The sequence below is a fragment of the Malania oleifera genome, chromosome 6 (assembly GCF_029873635.1).
Source record: "Malania oleifera isolate guangnan ecotype guangnan chromosome 6, ASM2987363v1, whole genome shotgun sequence".
Classification (NCBI taxonomy): Eukaryota; Viridiplantae; Streptophyta; class Magnoliopsida; order Santalales; family Ximeniaceae; genus Malania; species Malania oleifera.
In genome coordinates this window covers 14,252,966-14,274,135 of record NC_080422.1, presented here as the reverse complement: position 1 = coordinate 14,274,135, position 21,170 = coordinate 14,252,966, and the positions used below count along the sequence as shown (strand labels likewise).

Below are 21,170 nucleotides of genomic sequence, written 5' to 3'. Positions count from 1 at the left end.
TATGTTATTATATTCAACATAAAATAGGAAAATAATTAATATTCTTTTAATAAAATTTGATAATAGTCATTTTTTCTCGATTCCTTGTTATGGAGTTATAAAATGGAGTAATGTAGTCATAAAAAATTTTACATTGCGTAATAACACACTTTATTGTGTAAACTATCAATTTCTTATATTATTACTCTTCTTAAGAATAAATATTCTGTGAACCAAACCAAGACTTATGGAGTTTGAAAAGTCGATTGAAACTCAATCTCTAAACAAAAGTTTAACCCTGAAGGATTTGTTATGTGTGCATGAAATTCCAAATACTTCTTGGGGATTAGAAAAACAAGTTTAGCTCCTTGTTCAATGGAGAAGGTTCTGTGTTTATATACTAATCAACATATTGACTCAGTAGATAATTCTCCTATTATACATATTACATTAATAAGAATGATTAGGTAGCTAAATGATTGATTCAAAAGTTCCCTATTAGATAAGAAAGAGTTATGAAATAACATTTAATCAATAGAAAAACCTAAAATTTAAATTTGATCATTCTGACTTTGAAGGAAAGTTTTTCTTCACAATTAGATGTCCAGGTACGCTTAAAGTTATTTCACAATTCATAAGTTAGAAAGTTTTGTAGTAATATCTACTCTTGTTTCTTTTTTTCTTTTTTCTTTTTTGTTTTCTTTCCAAAGGGATGTATTTTAGGAGTCAATGCCTCTGCACATGTAGTTACTTCTTAAGTATAGTACTCTGCAACAAATTAATGAAACTTATAAAATTAGAAAAAGGAGTTCAAATAAAAATTTTAGGTTGAAATAGTATTTTTTTTAAAATAATAATAATAATAATAATAAGACTTTTAAATTCGATTCTCATAATCTTTTAAATATTACAACACCTGAGTAAATAATTTTGAAGTGTCAACCAATCTAAAAAATGTTTGAAGCCAATTACTGAAATATAGGGAAAAAATAGTCTCACATTATAATAACATAAGAGAAAATTGAATAATAAAGTTAATATCCAAAATCTAATATATAAAATGATTTTTTTAGATCATCCTTTAATCCACAAAAAAAAATTATAGGCAATTGACTTGCCACCATATATGCGCTCATACCCGAAAATTATAGAAAATGAAAAGATAATCACTAAATTTTGATGTATTCCTCTCAAACATTATTTTTACAGGTTAAAAAAAATCTTTTGTTTAATTTAATTTTCAAAGAACACATTACACATAAATGTTGCAATATAAAATCATCAAAACTACAATAATTTAAGGTAAACAAAAATCAACCCATTTGGCAATGAGTAAGAAAAATTGACTTCACCATAAGAGGTAAAACACTAATACCAATAAAAAATCATGTGAAAAAGAAAGTAATATCACAAAATCTCTTAATACATGTAAATTTAAATTGTAGACATATATTGAAGCAACAACATGCACATCATTTGTAGAAATAATTTTTTTTTTTTTTAAAAGAAGAATTATAGAAATGAATTGATTATTAAAAAGTTTAAATTATAGAGAAAATTAAGAGAAATGTAGCTGTGAATTTTTACTATGAGTACCATAATAGTAGATCCTACATAGTAGTGGCTCATATGCTAATATAATCTTCTCGAGCACTTGAATTTTCCATTTCTGAAGGAACTTGAGTTACATCTCTTTTCCATTTCCATTCAAGAATTCTTATATGTTTATGTTTCCACGCTCCTTTGAGACCCCGAAAAATGGACAAATTACTTTTCTTTGGAACACATACAAGATTCGTCACTACAAAAAGGATAATGGTAACCCCACCATTAACTACTTCATTTATGAATTTCATAGTAATAGAAATACATGTCCTATCGAGACAGAATTTGTAACTTGCTATCCTCTTGCCTAACAGGCAAAGATTGACCTCCGTAGAAAGGATGATTCATTTGAATTGACATGAGAGTCTAACTACATTGTATTGCCAAAATTCATGTTATATATTTGAAAGAGGTTGACCTCCTAGCTTCTCTCATGATATTTCTCTTTCCTTCCCCCTAAAACACAGCGATCACAAATGTTAGGTATAATTCGTATTAATTATCGATGCCTTTAATATTCAATTATTTTTACATTAGTCATTTACCTAAAGGCCTAGGAAATTGAAAAATTATATAATAGAACAAACTATTTTTGCTTACTCCCTAAATTATCTTCTCTGATTGATCCACGTGTTAGGCTGTGAAGCGCTTTAACATTCCCGTCATTACAGATGTTCTGTCATTTTAGCCCAACCCCGAAATTGGGACTTTCGTCTTACTTTCTCTTCTCCGCACATTAGCCAGTAGCCGCAAATTGAAAATTTCTAGGGTTAGGGTTTGAGATTGTCGAGTTCTGTGCTCTGGGAATCCATGGAAGCTGTTAGGGAAGACGGCGGACTGCTAAACGAGATTCGACCTCCGCGTCTCGAAGACGCAGGCCTCGAAGATTGTGCTCTTCCTCCCGATTCCATCAAGGAAGCTTTCCTCAAGGCCGCCACGGCCGTTCGATCCGTCCTCTCCCCGTCCGACGGCGAAGATGAGTCCGATTGCGTCAGCGACCCCTGGCAGACCTCCGGCGAACCTTCCGATAAGTTAGTCGGAATCGCTTCAACGACGGAGCTGCAGGGCCCCTGCAGGGCCGAGAAGGGCGGAGGTTTGCCGGATCTTACGGGCGACGAAGTGGCCGCCGGCGTTGCGGGCGCGATAAATGACGAGGGGAAGAAGGATGAGGTGGTGGAACCAGAGTTACCCGCGGGAGGAAAGGCTTGCGTGGAAGGGCTACAGGGTTTGAAGATTGAAGGAAAGGTGAAGGAGGAGGATGATGAAGAAGAGGATGAAGGGCCTTTTTTGGCCGAAGGTTACGTTTGAAACCCTAGTTGTTGGGGATTCAAATATTGTAGATTTTTTTTTTTTAAAATCAAATTTGTGATGGATCTTGAAAGGATTACATCGATGGAATTATGGAAATGTATGGAGTTGTTTTGGGTATTTCGATGAAGTTTGGGAAATTTTCTTTCTAATATTATTATAGATACATTTGAGTTTGTAAATTTCAATGCAAGTGAAAATTATAAGTTTATAAAAATGTTGTTTCAATTTTTACATTTTTTTTAAAATTAATGATTTTAAATTTGTATTATCAAATGAAAGCCATTAATTTTATTTTATGAAATTGATGTAATTACTTCTCAAAATATATATTATTTTAAAATATTATTATTATTATTATTATTATTTGTACTGAGCATGGTATCTCTCTAATCTCTGAGTCATAAGGGTTTTTGAAAATATACTAGGATATATGTATCTTGCAATAGCACCACTATTTAGGAAAAATATGAGGCTTATCTTGAAATGATTTTCTTTTTATGCTTAGAGTTTAGAAAAAACCTTTGTATCCATACAACATCATTTGGTTTCTATTATTTGAACTGAGATATTAGAATTCAGCACTTGCTTTGAAAAATCAAAAAACCATCTTCTCAAGTTTCAAAAATCACCAAATTAAATTCATATGTTCCTATATATGTTATATATGATTCTACTAAATTTTGTGGTCAGATTTGAAGTAGAAGTTATAAAATAAATTCGAAACCTAAGTCAGGTTGTGACTTTAAGAGCATACTAACTATAGTTTTGAAAAATCAAAAATCATATCACATGATTTCAAAAAATTTTGAAATATAATTTTCAAGAAATTTTCAGAGAAATCCTCATCTTTTAGACATTGAATATTCTGGTAAGGTTAAAAAATATAAATCTTTAAAATTCTAAAGACCACACTAAGATACCTCCAAAGTTTAGAAATTAAACAACTAAGACAATATTTATACCATAATAAAAATCAAAGTATACCATCAAAATTTGATTTAGAAATTCACGCTACGATTTCTCGGAACCCAAAATCATAATCCTCAAAATTTTGGATTCTCTTAGTTTATCTCTATTCCTCTTTCTCTTCCTCTTTTTCTCTCATTCTCTTTATCCTTCTCCCTGTATTGCCCCCCCCCCCCCACCCAAATTTTATATATATGGGCTAATGGCTGCACTATTCATATTACGACTACACTATTTGTAACGCCCCAACCCCAAAACTGTGGTCCGAAGTGTTATTTAAAAATAAATTTCTAATACCAAATAATTATACAGCGGAAGACCTTAATATTTATATACCAGAGTACTAAAAACCTTTTATTACAAGAATATCTCCAAATAACAAATTTAATACATTCTTGGAAATTCTAAGCTAAACCACAAATAACAAATTTAACAATAAATCTAAACCTCTTTATCTAGTCCTACCCACACTTCCACTGCGCTAGTTTCATTTCTGTCATACTCCACAAAACATCTGAAAAATAATTGATCATGATGGGGTGAGACATTTTTCAGTAAGATGAAATAAATTATTATTAGTGTGTGACTAATGAGTTTAGTGTATACAAAGTATAACCATTTGTTAATCAACAATAACAACTGTTAATACATTTATAGACTATACTCACACATACATCATTATTTATAAGCAAGAGTTCCCGAGAATTGGAAAGATTACAAGCTCATAACATGTAGCACCCCTTTGCTCTAATAACTTATATAACCTTACTCATTTAACTTGGGCGTGTCTACAACTGATACCTATCAGGGCACTCGCCTTACTCAGCAAATTCTCAGACGGAGAGTTTACTTTGCCCCAACTACATGTAATACCACAATATAAAATATATTTAATACTTTATTATAAATAACTTTCACATACAAACTATAACTCACACTTATAAGTTGGAAATATACATTTTCTTCGTAATATAATCAGTTCATTAAATAATATCATTTACATAAATTTACATATATGCATAGAAGAAACCCCCTTTTGGACACACAACATCATCATGTATAAACCCCCATGATCGGGTTGTGCGGTCCAAAGACTGGACCTAGCCCTGGCTGGCTCACCAGGCTAAGTCAAACCTCATGTTTGCAAGTCCAATTTGCTTACCCAGTTTGGTCTAGACTTCAGGGGGGTACACAACCCTTTCGTGACCAAATCAACTTTTCATTACCAACACTTCTATCTAGAACAGTGTGATTGCACTATCTCAAATACTAGTTACGGTACCGTGCTCTCATCACAACTGGTTCTTAGGGTTCTTAAACCATATAATGCAATTTAAGTAATAAAACTGTAATAAAATTCTCATTTTCGTATTTCAGTATAACTGTCAAATCAAACCTGACACTCAGCCGTCATATCAAACCCGACTCTCAACCGTCATATCAAACTCGGCTCTCAGCCATCATATTAAGCCCGATTCTTAGCCGTCACATCTCATTTCACAAATTCCATCACATTTCTAGTATTTCCATCAAATAGTCCAAATCACATTTCTACAATAATACCACAAAAATACTCAGATTCAATTATGCAGTAAAATATAATTAAATCTCCTTTCACACGATTTATTCAATAATTATACTTATATAAACTAATGGAAAACAAGTCATTTTATACCCAATATCTGTTTTACCGAAAATACCGGTTTAATTATCTCCACAATTTATTAAACTCAAAATATGTATTTAAAGGAAAAACGGAGATAACCAACCTTACTCACTTTAATTGTTTACAAAATATGTATAATAAATCAAACCAATAATTTTAACCGGTCAAATCATTCAGAAAATCTACTACAATAATCCAGAAATTAAATACTTTAATTCAATCTGTTCAACTTTAAAATAACTATTATTATAAAATTCTTAAGCTCACAAACACCAATTTAATTAACTTATAATAATAATAATAATAATAATAATAATAATAATAATAATAATAGTAATAATCCAAAATCCAATTTCTATATACCAGAATATTCATAAAAACGTGTATATAATTCTTGTATTCTCATATTACAATTTAATCAGTTAAATTATAAAAATTCATGACATAATTTATTCCCCATACCTTATCCCATGAGAAGTGCCTACGATCCCCAAACAACGAATCTGCTCCGATTAAAATGACGAGGATCGAAACTAGGACCTTATGGTGGTGTCTGATCATTAATTTGATTGAAGATTTGAGAGAAATTGAGGAGAGAGAGAGAGAGAGAGTTTACCTTATCCCAGAAGTGGTGCCTACGACGCCTTAACCATGAATCCACTTTGGTTAAAATGTTGGTGGCCGAGAATGGAACTCAGGGGTATTTTCTATTCTTCAATCGGCCGAGAATTCGCCGAGAAAATGAAGAGAGAGAGAGAGAGAGAGAGAGAGAGAGAGAAGGTGAGGAGAAAGAAATTGAGGAGAGACGGAGAGAGAGACGAAATGTGTCTCTCTGTTTCTGTTGCCTGAAGGAATTCAATTCCTTCGGGTGAGATTATATATATATATATATATATATATAATAATATAATATAATATTATATTATTTAATTATTAATTATTAATTAATTAATTAATTTATTTATTTTGGAATCACTACATCCTCCTGTAATAATTATTTTTGAGGCGTTATACTATTCATATAGTGGCTGCACTATTTATATTACGACTGCACTATTTATATTATGGCTGCACTATTCATATAGTGGCTACACTATTCATATAATGATTGCACTATTCATATTACGGCTACACTATTCATATTATGACTATGCTATTCATATAATGGCTACACTATTCATATTATGACTATACTATTCATATAGTGGCTGCACTATTCATATGATGACTACACTATTCTTATGATGACTATACTATTCATATGGTGGCTACAATCTTCTTTATGATTGAGGATAAGACACATTGATAAGAGTAAGGCATATTAATGAGAATAAGGCACATCAATGAGGGGATCATTACAAGACTACTCTGAATCACCTAGTGCAGTTAGATCCGGAAGAAAGAGACAAAAAACTCCTAAAATGATAGAGGTTTTGCCTCGATGTACGTGTTTAGAGTTAAAATCAATCTCAGAACTCTCCTCCCCATTTCAAACTGCCCAAATCACCCAATGCAGTCAATTTTGGCAGAAAGAGACTAGAAAAGCTTGAAATGATAGGGGTTTTACCTCGATTTTCATACTCATGGTCAAAATCTTTATCAGACCCCACGTAAATCTTTCAAACCATTCCAGATTATCGGGGATTGTTAGAAACAGCAAAAACAAAGAAGAAATGGTGAAACAAATAGGAAGAGGTAGGAAATGCTAAGAAAACCTTCCAAACTCTGCCCTAGGCCTTTCAATCAAAATATGCCCCGCCCTTGGTGAATTGATATCTAGATAAAATCTGGTGCGAACAGCTCTCCCCCATTTGGGACCTGACCAAAAAGTGAATACTTAGCCGAAGACTTTAGATGACACTCCAATGCATCTTTCAAAAATAAAAACACCCTAAAAATGCATCACATCGAAATGAAAATGAGGTAAAAACACTCTATATTTTGCTATATAATGATCCAGCAAAATGGGATGTCTACACACACACACACACATTTAATGTGTATAGGCGTATGTGTAAAATATATATAAGTGTATTTGTATGTATTTAAGTGCAACGAATGTGTGTATTTATAGGTATATATGTGTACACATGTGTGTGTGTATATGTGTGTGTGTGTATATATATATGTTGGGAGAGATATCAACAAACAACTACAACGAAATAATTCTTCTCCCTATATGCAAGCAAATATAGTGTATCTCTACTTTTATACGTGCTGAAAATAATAAGAAAAATAATCAATCATACCAAACCACAAGAACACAAGCAATTTTTTAGTGAAAGACTTCCCCAATGTGAGGAAGAAAAACCATGGGACCTAATCTAGTTGAAATCTCCACTATCAACCAAATAATGGGTACGCAAAATTTTCTCTAATTGCAATTAGAGGCTACAAATAAATCTCATCAAGATGTCATCAATCTTGGCAAATACAAATAGAATTAGAGAGAATATATCAAAATCGCGATTACTATTCACGGGCACAAATCCCAACTACCGAGCTTAAAATCTGATCTCCACTATTCAAATTGTATCTCCTTGAGTCATGAACCTCTTCTCCAAATTTCAGATCGATCGGGCCATGGACAAAGGAGGATCAGAGTCTTGATTAAATCTAGGCAGCATGAGAAAAATCACGTTTTTCTTTCTTCATTTTGAGAAGTGACGACTCCTCCCCTCTCCCATTTCTTTTTATAACTTCCTTTAGGTTATCACACTAAAGGGCTGGGCTTTGGGATTTTAATAAAGCCCACTTGGGCTTTCCTCCACATGGAAGGAAAAAACCCAACAAATCTCCCCCTTTCCGACTATGTGGAGGGAATTGCCATCCCGACGATCGAACAATAAAATTCAAGCTTCTCCCTTGATAGTGTCTTTGTCAACATATCAGAACCATTATCATCAACGCATCTCTGATCCAATGGTATCGTACATCAATGTTCTTCGATCTTGCATGGAAACTGGAATTCTTAGCAATATGAATAGCACTCTGGCTATCATAAAACAACACATACCTCTGCTGCTTGAAACCAAGTTCTCTCAAAAACTTATTTGCCCATAGCAACTCTTTAGTCGCTTCCGTTGCTGCAATGAACTCTGCCTCTGTCGTAGAAAGAGCAATACACTTGTGAAGTCTCGATTGCCAAGCTATAGCCCCACCTACAAAAGTTATCAAATAGCTTGAAGTAGACTTATGATTATCCACATCCCCTGCCATATTTGCATCTGTGTAACCAACTAACAATGGTTGTCCGTTTCCTAAACCAAGTCTCAAGCTGGAAGTACCTTGAAGATACCTCATGATCCACTTGACTACATTCCAATGCTCTTGTAACAACCCAAAATTTTTTGAATAATTTGAAATAATAAGGAAGATAGAAGGGAAGAAAGAATAAATTCGAAAAGGTGGCAGCAAACATTCGTCTGCGAATAGACTTGTAAGAACTCAAACCGTGATAATGGGTTTATATATATATAAGAGAGGGACATTTTGGTAAAGAGCAGGTTCGTCGACGAAGCCGGATTTCGTCAACGAAGCATGTGTTCTTCTCGTCGACAAAATTCAGAGCCTCGTCGACAAGGAGAAGCCTAGGAGTTTCGAAAATCAGGAAATATCAGGATTCGTCGACGAGGCCATCAATTCGTCAATGAAATCGGGCCGGGTCAAAGGGCTATAAAAGGAAATTTCTATTACTTCTTCACTAATTAACTTAGAAAAATCTCTCTCTCTCTCTCTCTAAACTCTTCCTACTCTCTCTCTCTCTAGATTTCTTTGCCACTCGTTGCTAGAATCGGGAAACGGAAGTTACCACGAGGATCATGGAAGGATTCTCTACAACTTCTACAAATCGAAATCTCGTTTCAGAGGTTTTCAGGTTTTGGCGAAAAATCGAGGTAAGGCTTGGTTTTCAATTCTGATCCGGTAGTTTTGTAGGTATTAGTCTTGTGAGTATATTCTGTACTGTGATTTGTAGGTTTTGGAACTCGGTTCACTATTTAGGAGCCTTGGAGTTTGAGATTTGTGATTCAGGGTTAAGGTAAGGGGAAATTGTGTTATATTGGTTATTTTTGAAATCGGACTCGGTGGAACAGTGGTCCACGATCCTGTGTGTGCTTTGGCTACTCATTTGGGGGGATCTAATGGGGAAAACTATGGATTTTTCATTATTATAGTTTTGGAAAAAAGGGGGCGACGAGCTGAATCCTGGGTTGTTGAAAACCGAGTATATGTGTGCTTTATACTGTGATATTGGGATGGCTATGTTGTGATTTTGTTTAAACTGTATTTGTTTGGAAAACCATGATTTAGATTACCAAATGAGTGTGGTTTGTTTGGTTATATGAGCATGCATGTGTGTATGATTACGGAATGGCTGATGGAAACGCAGTTCCAAAATGAGTCCAGGTATTTAGAGTGTCCGGCTCTATATCCAAAGGCGTGTGTTTTATCGCCTGCCACGTTGGCAAGAGTTCTGGCTTTATATCTTAGGGCTTGAGCCTTGTCCGGCAAATCAGGTCGAAGGGTGTGGATCCACCATATAGTGCCAGTACGATGCCATGGGAGTCGGGGACTAGCCATGTGCCGGTGGCGCCATGCTTCATGGGTTGGCTCCGGGCCAACGTCGGATTGTCGCGGACTGGCTTCGGGCCAAAGGATGTGACGACACTGGATTACTGATCATGTGTGTGTATTTTGACGGGGCTACGTATAAATGGCCGCCGTATATGTGCGTGTATGCACTGTGTAAATTAGTACTGGATTCCATTCAACTGCATGTATGTTTTTTTGTCATGATAACACTCAAATGCCACACATCGATATAACCCGTGTTCTTCTTTACTGAGAGGTGTCTCACCCTTACTGTACGTATATTTTTATAGGTCCTTCAAGTAACCGGAACTAGCATCCCGGTGTAGGGAGCGTAGTGGCCAATGTACTGCGTTAGCACTTGGGTAAGTGCTAGGACTGTAGTTTTGTTGGGTTGCCATTTTGGGTTGTATTTGGGCACCCAGTTGTACGTTTTGATAGAGCTATGTTTAGCTCATGTATAGACTCTAGTATGGTACTGTATATATTGATATAAAATGACTTTTTCCACTGCGTATATGTTGTGATTAGATGTGTTTAGGGTGCTTGGAAACCCCACGGGGTTGGACCCTCATCCAGTGTACTGTATCTTTTGATGATTTGTTTGATACAGGGACATGTTAGGTTACATTCTCACCTCTGGGTCCCATTTCGGGGTTCGGGGCGTGACAGCTTGGTATCAGAGCTAATTAGGTTACTAGATCTTGTAGACTTGGTTAGGCTTTGTTATGAGTACATACCAGAGTATAGGATATGGATATGGGTAGAGTGGTTGAGGGTTGTTCGGTTGCTAGACTGAAATTTGTCGATGGTATTCTGTGTTTTTCTTGGGATGACAATTCCAGTAAAAGCAGGGCAGATCATTGATGACTTTCGTGTCGGTGTGATAGGATAGACCTAGACCTGGCAATAAGTAGTTAACACGAATAGTGTAGATCATGGTGTTAACTATATGTGTCGTAGGGATACTGATAGATTCCTATTGTACTGCAGAATGGATCCCTAGGATAATGATCTGGGAAGTGGCTCCGAGGAGACTGTGAGTGATGAGTCTCCTTCTATGCCTCAAAGTTTGACAAGGCAGGTGTTACGGGAGATCGGGCGGAGTGTGAGGAGACGCGGGCGCTCTCCTACTGCTGCGGGGTGCACCATTGAGAGGTTCACACGCATGCATCCTCCGACGTTCTCTGGGGGACCTGACCCGACGACAGCAGAGGATTGGGTGGAGAAGACTGAAAAGATCTTGGAGGTCCTGCACTGCACGGATAGGCAACGAGTTCTTTATGCCACTTTCCAGCTGTCTGGGGAGGCGGGTCGATGGTGGACTGCAGTGGATCTGCTGGAGAAGTAGAGAGGTGGTTCTGAGGAGATGACGTGGAGCCGTTTCAAGGAGGTGTTCTTTGACAGATACTTCCTGGCTTCCATACGTGATGTGAAGGCAGATGAGTTTTCTGCGCCGACGCAGGAGAGTTTGACGGTGCAGGGGTATGCGGCTCGATACATAGAGCTGTCCCATTTTGCACCATGTATGATCTCGAGCAAGTATAAGAAGACTCAAAGGTTCGAGAAGGGTTTAAGGAAGGATATCCGTAGACTGGTGGGTATGCTTCAGATTCGTGAGTTCTTGGTATTGGTGGATAAGGCCACGGTGATCGAGACTGGTATTCAAGAGGATGAGGCAGATCAGGAATTGAGGAAGAGGACAGTACCTTCTGGTTCTCAGACAGGATCTCGTTAGGGATCATGGAAGAAGAGAAACAAGGGCTCGGGTTACTGCCAGAATACTAAGCGCCAGGATTCTCAGGGGAGCTAGACTGGTGGTCGTTGTACCAGATGCAACAGGCGGCACGAGGGTGAGTGCCAGCCATTTGGGGGTAGATGCTACAATTGTGGCCAGCCAAGCCACATGTCTCGTGATTGTCGAGTACTGAGGCGAGATGTGCCTACAGTAAGTGGGGACCGAGGGAGCAACCAGATACCTCGGGGAACCACTCAGACGAATACAACGCTGGCCAGAGTATACTCTCTTACTCCAACGGATGCTGAGCATGCAGGTAACGTGGTGACAGGTACCTTATTATTGCTTTCACATAAAGCTTCTATTCTGTTTGATTCGGGTGCAACCCATTCCTTTGTTTCTGTGAATTTTGTGGGACGGTGTGAGATTGAGACCCGAGACATGAATGAGGTGTTATCTGTTACTACGCCATCTGGGAGTGTGTCTTTCTGTAGGAAGATGTTGGTAGACTACCCAGTGGAAATTTAGGGAAAGCTGCTACCGGCGAATCTTATGGTATACGACATGTCGGGGTTCAATATCATTCTAGGGTTGGACTGGTTATTCTCCAGTTATGCTATGATTGACTGTCGTAGGAAGGTGGTAGTTTTCAGACCTCCTAGGGAGAAGGAGTATTAATTCGTGGGATCGTGTGTGCGTTCAGCGCCATAGATTCTGTCAGCACTACAGGCGAAAAGGCTACTCTTAGACGGATGTCAGGGGTACCTAGCTTGTATAAAGGAACTGCTGGGGGATGAGTTGAGACTCGAGGACATTCGGGTGGTTAGCGAGTTCCTGGATGTGTTTCTAGATGATTTATCCGGTTTACCTCCAGATCGTGAGGTGGAGTTTGCGATAGAGTTGCTGCCTGGTAAGGCACCGATCTCTAAAGCTCAATACCAGATGGCTCGAGCAAAACTTCGGGAGTTAAAGGAACAGTTGTAGGAATTAATGGACAGGGGATTCATTCAACCTAGTGTTTCGCCCTGGGGAGCTCCAGTATTGTTTGTGAAAAAGAAGTTCGGGTCGATGCGAATGTGCATTGATTACTGTGAGATTAACAACGTAACTGTGAAAAATCGTTATCCTTTACCTCGTATAGATCATCTTTTTGACCAGTTGCAGGGGACACGGGCCTTTTCAAAGATCGATTTATGGTTAGGATATCATCAGGTGAGGGTTAGAGCGAAGGATGTAGCGAAGACTGCTTTCTGAACCAGATATGGCCACTACGAGTTCTTAGTCATGCCTTTTGGGTTGACGAATGCACCGGCGGTGTTCATGGATCTGATGAATAGGATTTTCCATGAGTACCTAGATCGATTCGTAGTGGTATTCATTGATGACATTCTGGTATACTTGAGGAGTACGGAAAAGCACGATGAACATTTGAGGTTAGTGTTACAGATTCCACGGGAGAAGAAGCTGTATGCTAAACTTAAGAAATGTGAGTTCTGGTTGAGTCAGATTGTGTTCTTAAGCCATGTGGTTACTGGAGATGGTATATCAGTTGATCCTAGCAAGATTGAAGCTGTGGTCGACTGGGTAAGGCCGAAGAATGTACAGGAGGTTCGGAGTTTTCTAGGATTGTCGGGTTACTATCGTCAGTTCGTAGAGGGTTTCTATAAACTTTCTGGACCTCTGACTCGATTGACCAGGAAAGGAGTACAATTTGAGTGGACCAGTGATTATGAGCAGTGCTTTTAGGAGTTGAAAGACTGGCTGATTACTACTCCAGTATTGACCATTCCTTTGGGGGATGGTGGGTTTGTGATTTATAGCGACGCATCTCTGAAGGGTTTGGGATGTGTGCTCATGCAATAGGGTAAGGTAGTGGCGTATACTTCTCGGCAACTGAAAGAGTATGAGAAGAACTACCCTACGCATGATTTGGAATTGGCTGTTGTAGTATATGCACTGAAGACCTGAAGACATTATCTATACGGGGTGCAGTATGATATCTTCACTGACCATAAGAGCCTTAGGTATTTCTTCACGCAGAAGGAGTTGAACATGAGGTAGAGGAGGTGGCTAGAGTTGATTAAAGATTACGATTGCACGATCAGTTATCACCCGGGGAAGGCTAATGTGGTAGTTGATGCGTTGAGTCGGAAGTCAAGGCCTACGACTGTATCTACGGTTGTAACTCAGTGTCACATCAGACGGGATTTGGAAAGCTCAGGTATAGAGTTTGTGGTTGGAGATCGTCAGGCTTATCTTGCTGGTTTGGTGGTCCAACCGACCTTGTTTGAGCGTATAAAAGCCGCGCAGGCTAGTAATGCAGAGTTGATAGAGGTTAGGAAAAAGGTACAGTAAGGACTGGCTACAGAGTTTAACATCTCTGAGGGAGGTGTGCTGAGGTTTGGGACCAGGCTATGTGTTCCGAACGATGATGAGATCAGAAGGATAATTCTGGAGGAGGCGCATTGTTCTATGTATACAGTACATCATGGTAGTACGAAGATGTATCGAGACTTGCGTGAGACCTTCTGGTGGTATGGTATGAAGAGGTAGATTGTTTAGTTCGTGGAGCAGTGTCTGATGTGTCAGTAGGTGAAAGCTAAACATCAGAGGCCGGAAGGGCAGTTGTAGCCTTTGCCTATTCCGATGTGGAAATGGGAGCATATTTCCATGGATTTTGTAATCGGATTGTCGCCAGCGCTTCATAGGCAGAATGCTATCTGGGTGATCGTGGATAGATTGACGAAATCTGCTCATTTCATACCGATGAGAGTTAGCTATCCTTTGAGTAGGCTAGCAGAGTTGTATGTACATGAGATTGTGAGAATGCATGGAGTATCGGTGTCCATTGTGACGGATCGAGATTCAAGGTTTACTTCTCGATTCTGGATGAGCTTACAGGAGGCATTGGGGACGAAACTTACTTTCAGTACGACGTTCCACTCCCAGACTGATGGACAGTCGGAGAGGACGATATAGATATTCGAGGATATGTTACGAGCTTGTGTGTTAGACTTTGGTGGTAGCTGGATACAGTTTATGCCACTTGTGGAATTCGCTTATAATAATAGCTTCCAGTCTAGTATCAGGATGGCACCGTTCGAGGCTTTGTATGGTCGGAGGTGTTGATCTCCCTTGTGTTGGGATGAGGTTGGTGAACGTCAGGTGTTAGGACCTGAACTTGTGCAGCAGGCGTCTGAGAAGGTGGGTTTGATCTAGGAGAGGATTAGATCAGCTCAGAGTCGGCAGAAGAGTTATGCATATGTTTGCCGCCGTGAGTTAGAGTTCGAAGTGGGAGGTAAGGTATTTCTACGTATTACTCCGATGAAAGGGGTGATGAGATTTAGGAGAAAGGGGAAGCTGAGCCTGAGGTATATCAGACCATTCGAGGTACTTGAGCGAGTGGGTCCGGTAGCTTACAGGGTTGCATTAGCTCCAACACTTTTGAGGGTCCACGATGTATTTCACGTATCCATGTTGAGGAGGTACGTGTTGGATCCTTCACATGTTATTAGTTATGATGAGTTGGAAATTGGAGATACTTTAGCGTATGAGGAGATACCTGTTCAAGTTCTGGACCATAAAGTTCAGAAGCTTCGTACCAGAGAGATACTGTTAGTGAAGGTATTGTGGCGAAACCACGAGATTGAGGAAGTTTCTTGAGAACTGGAAACGGAAATACGCCAGAAGTATCCATAGTTGTTTTGAGCACTTGTACATGATCCTACTGTGGGTTGGGATAGGTGGTTAGTCGTCGGAAGTGTGTGTATTGTGAACTCCTGAGACTGATGTATATGTAACCACGGTATTCCTCCGCCATAAGTGACGGTATGTATGTCTTTGTGTATGATGGGATTGCGCTGAGGTGATCGCCAGTTCGCTTTTGAGTTTTGTTTATATGTTCGATTGCATGTATGAATCTGGGAATGAGAGATGACAAATTTCGAGGATGAAATATTTGTAAGGAGGGGAGATTGTAAGAATCTGAACCGTGATAATGGGTTTATATATATATAAGAGGGACATTTTGGTAAAGAGCATGTTCGTCGACGAAGCTGGATTTTGTCGACGAAGCCTGTGTTCTTCTTATCAACGAAATTCAGAGCCTCGTTGACGAGGAGAAGCCGAGGAGTTTCGGAAATCGGGAAATATCAGGATTTGTCGATGAGGCCATCAATTCGTTGACGAATTTAGTGAAAGATTCATCAACGAAGGTACCATTTCGTCGACGAAATCGGGCCGAGTCAAAGGGCTATAAAAGGAAATTTCTATTACTTCTTCACTAAGTAACTTAGAAAAATATCTCTCTCTCTTTAAACTCTCCATACTCTCTCTCTCTCTCTAGATTTCTTCGCCGATTGTTGCTAGAATCGGGAAACAGAAGTTACCACGACGATCGTGGAAGGATTTTCTACAACTTCTATGGATCGAAATCTCGTTTCGGAGGTTTTCAGGTTTCGGCGAAAAATTGAGGTAAGGCTTAGTTTTGTAGGTATTAGTCTTGTGAGAATATTCTGTACTGTGATTTGTAGGTTTTGGAACTCGGTTCGCTGTTTAGAAGCTTTGGAGTTTGGGATTTGTGATTCGGGGTTAAGGTAAGGGGAAACTGTGTTATATTGGTTATTTTTGAAATCAGGCTCGGTGGAATAGTGGTCCTTGGTCCCCTGTGTGTTTTGGATACTCATTTAGGGGGATCTAACGGGGAAAACTATGGGTTTTTCATTATTGCAATTTTGGGAAAAAGGAGGCAACGGGCTGAATCCCGGGTTTTGTTGAAAACCGAGTATATGTGTGCTTTATACTGTGATATTGGGATAACTGTGCCTTGACTTTGTTTAAACTGTATTTTTTTGGAAAACTATAATTTAAATTACCAAATGAGTGTGGTTTGTTTGGTTATATGAGCATGCATGTGTGTGTGATTGTGGAATGGCTTATGGGAACGCAGTTCCAAAATGAGTCCAGGTACTGAGAGTGTTCGGCTCTATATCTGAGGGCATGTATTTATCGCCTGCTACGTAGGCAAGAGTTCCGGATCTATATCCGAGGGCATGAGCCTTGTCCGGCAGATCAGGCTGAAGGCTATGGATCCATCATTTAGCGCCGATACAATACTATGGGAGTCGAGGACTAGCCATGTGCCGGTGGCACCGTACTTCGCGGGTTGGCTCTGGGCCAACGCCGAATTGTCACGGATTGGCTTCGGGCCGAAGGGTGTGACAACACCGGGTTACTGATCATGTGTGTGTATTGTGACGGGCTGCGTATAAATGGCTGCCGTATATGTACGTGTATGCACTGTGTAAATTAGTACTAGATTCCATTTAACTGCATGTATTTTTTTTTGTCATGATAACACTCAAATGCCACACAACGATATAACCTGTGTTCTTCCTTACTGAGAGGTGTCTCACCCTTGCTGTACGTACATTTTAACAGGTCCTTGGAGTAACTGGAACTAGCATCCTGGTGTAGGGAGCGTAGTGGCCGGTGTATTGCGTTAGCACTTGGGCAAGTCCTAGGACTGTAGTTTTGTTGGGTTGCTATTTTGGGTTGTATTTGGGCATCTGGTTGTACGTTTTGATAGAGTTGTGTTTGACTCATGTATAGACTCTCATATGGTACTGTATATATTGATATAGAATGACTTTTTCCGCTGTGTATATGTTGTGATTGGATGTGTTTAGGGTGCCTTGAAACCCCACGGGGTCGGACCCTCATCCAGTGTAATGTATCTTTTGATGATTTGTTTCATACACAGGTTAGGTTACATTCTCACCTCCGGGTCCCATTTCGGGGTTCGGGGCGTGACAAGACTAGTCTCGTCGACGAATGTTCTTCTTAGCTCGTCGACGAGGGTACATGTCTCGTCGACAAGGAATTACCGAGAGGGGTTCTTCGCATGACTGAAATTTATCGACGAGTTGGTTGTCTCGTCAACGAACTGTGTATTAGGACTCGTCGACGAATCGACATGTCTCATTGACGAATTCTTGAGTATAAATAGTGGATTTCTTTCATTCCAGCACAAAATTTCTGCATGTTTCCCTTCTCTCTCCAAAGCCTTCGGCCATACCACCTTCTCTCTTCGATTTTGGGCTTGATTTAGCTCGGTTCGACGATCAGAAGCTACCACGAGACTCCTGGGAAGATTCTCTGCAATATATGCAGAGTGGATCTTTGATTTGAGTAGTTTGGGAAACATCCCAAAACCAAGGTAAGTGAATTATTTTGGAATTTCCTTAGCAAATATTGTCATTTGGATCCTAAGAAGTGTTATAAGGGTGTTTTGCTAAGATTTGAGGAATTTGGAATTTCTGAATTATAGGGTCTCGTTTGTTGATTTTGGGTTGAATTTCGAGGAGCAGGTAAGGGGAAATATTTTATAATGATTTTTTAATAATTTTAAACAACTATTTTCGAGTATAAATTTATATATATATATATATATATATATATATATATATACAGGTATAATTTTCTAAGCCTTTAAGGTATTGAAATGTTGTTTTTAGATAAATAAATTATATTGGGAAAAAATTGTGTGGTTGAAACCATTTTTGATAATTAAATGATTGTGGATATTGTGGAATGAAGAATTATTAAGAATGCGAATATTGTTTCATTGTGATTTCTGGCTAGTTGAATATGCTGATGTGGTGTATATTGTGATAGAATTATTGATACATTGAATGGTTAGTGGTTTGTTAATTGTGGGCTGTGGTTCATGTAAATTACGATATAGCGTTAGCAGTGGTATGAAGAGGTTGTTATATCGTACCTGGTATAACCGTCATATAACGTTGGTAGTGGTATGAGGAGGTCGTTATATGGACGATTATATTAGGAGGTAAACATTGGCAGTGGTATGAGGAGGTTGTTTACCTATTTACTATGAACAGAGTGTTTTTTGAGTCCTGTGTGGACATTTATGCTATGGTTTGATTAGTCCTGTGTGGACTAGTCTTGTGTGGATATTTAGGTTGTGATTTGTTGGGGTCCTGTGTGGACGATTACATGATATGTGGATGTAAACCCTGCGTGGGTGAAAATTGGAAATTGTATGAATATTCTATGTGGATTGATTGTGATATGGGTATAAGTGTGACTTTAATTAATTAAGTATTTATGATAAAGCAGATTATTCCGCCTGAGGGCTTGCTGAGAAAGGCGAATACTTTGGTAATTAATTATGAGTACCAGAGTAGAGGGAAGCTACTTGTATGGACGGATGATCTTCCCTATTCTTGGTGGCTTTGCCTGAATATATAACCCGATGGCTTACTGAGAAAGGTGAGTGCCTTAGTGTTAGCACTAGAGCAAATGAAAACTACTTGTATGGGTGGGTAGATTTCTCAATTCTTGGGAATTACCAATAAAATATTGATGATTGTGGAATGTGATTGGTTGGCAAAGCCGTTGACTTTGTATGATTATGGGCACGATATTTTGGGTTACTTGCAGATTGTGGATGCACTTTGGATAGATATTTTAATTGTATATTAAACACTTCAGCCACATACTGTTATAAACTATTTCTTCCTTACTAAGAGGTGTCTCACCTCGTCATATATTAAATATTTTCAGGTTATCCAGGTGATCGATCTTAGATAGCTTCAGGGCGGGGTAGTTTTGTGAGTGGGACTTAAACAGTTATGTTTTAGTTTTTATGTTTTATTTTATTTTTTTTTTCAACCAAGATTTGTAATATGGAAAATGTTGTTGTATGATATGAGTTTGCTGAAGTACAAATATAGAACTCTAGTATTATATGGTCGAGGTTAATTTATTATTTTTCGCTGCGTGAATAATATTAGAGATGTGTGTCGCTCTCATAACACTTCGGGCCCTACGTGGTGGGTCCAGGGCATTACAACTCTCTTCCCGGATTTGTCAAGAATCGGCTAACTACACCAACTGCATAGACTATATCTAGTTTTTTGCAAACTATTGCATACATCAAACTTCCTACTGCTAAAGCATAAAGAACTCTTTCCATGTCTTCCTTTTCCTTATCTGTAGAAGGACATTCCTTTGTACTCAGTCTGAAGTGGGTGGCAAGAGGAGAGCTAACCACTTTAGCGTTGTCCATATTGAACCTTTAAAGTATTTTCTCAATGTACTGCTCCCGTGACAAATATAACTTCTTGGAACTCCTATCACGACTGATTCTTATGCGAAGAATTTTCTTTGCTAGCCCCAAATCCTTCATAGCAAATGACTTACTTAATTGCTTCTTCAATTGGTCAATCCTTGAAGGATTCCTGCCAACAATCAGCATGTCATCCATATAAAGCAGTAAAAATATAAAATCATCATCAGAGAATTTTTTAACAAATCCACAGTGATCTGAAGTTGTCTTCTCGTAGCGTTGCTTCCCCATAACAGACTTAAACTTCTTGTACCACTATCTTGGTGCTTGTTTCAAACCATATAGGCTTTTCTTCAGCTTGCACACATAATCCTCCTTCCCTTTCACTCAGAAACCCTCTAGCTGCTTTATAAAAATCTCTTCCTTTAAATCACCATAAAGGAAGAAAATTTTCACATCCATCTACTTAACTTCCAAGTCAAGACTAGCTGCTAAACCGAGTACTGTATGGATCAATGACATCTTTACAATTGGAGAGAAGATCTTATTAAAGTCAATACATTTTCTCTAACCGAACCTTTTACAACCAATCTAGTTTTGTACTGTGGCCGTGAAGAGAACTCATTTAGCTTCTTCTTGTAAATCCACTTATTCTCCAAAGCTTTTTTCCCTTTAGGTAGCTTCACTAACTCAAAGGTGTGGTTATCATGCAATGACTACATCTTATTTTGCATGGACCCACTCTGTCTTGAGTTCATCTTCCATGGCTTCTACAAAACACTAGGGTTCTCCCTCGTTAGTCAATAACACATACAACTCTGCTAAATATAGAGTGGAAAGATGTCGATCTCTAGCAGACCTCCTCGATGAAATCTCTATTAGAATCTTTGGCATTGTCAACTACTCATTAGTATCAACATCTCCCTGGACCTGAAAGGGAACATCCAAATCACCTCTACCTTGGTGGTTATCTTGAACATCATTCTTAACCTAAGATGGAAAATTTTTCAAAAGAACTGGATCCACATAAGTCAAACTATCACCATGTTGAGACATAGATTTCTCTACCTTCTTAATATCCCGAATCATCTGATCTTCTATAAACATGACATCTTTGCTTCTCACAATTTTCTTCTCAACTGGATCATAAAGCTTCTATCTAAACTCATCTTGATCGTAGCCAAGGAATATACACTGTCGCGTTTTCTCATCAAGTTTGGACC

The 21,170-nt window shown here is 38.5% G+C and overlaps 1 protein-coding gene across 1 annotated transcript; it reads left to right on the top strand.

Annotated features, from left to right (window-relative positions):
- Positions 1-2,062: 2,062 nt before the first annotated feature.
- LOC131157758 (uncharacterized) lies at positions 2,063-3,109 on the top strand. Its single transcript, XM_058112117.1, has one exon. It carries the CDS (start codon positions 2,395-2,397, stop codon positions 2,890-2,892), a length of 498 nt encoding a protein of 165 aa, XP_057968100.1. The 5' UTR covers positions 2,063-2,394; the 3' UTR covers positions 2,893-3,109.
- Positions 3,110-21,170: the final 18,061 nt, after the last annotated feature.

What these genes read in the sequence shown, in the direction of transcription:
- LOC131157758 (XM_058112117.1), top strand. Translation starts at nt 2,395, where the DNA reads ATGGAAGCTGTTAGGGAAGACGGCGGACTGCTAAACGAGATTCGACCT.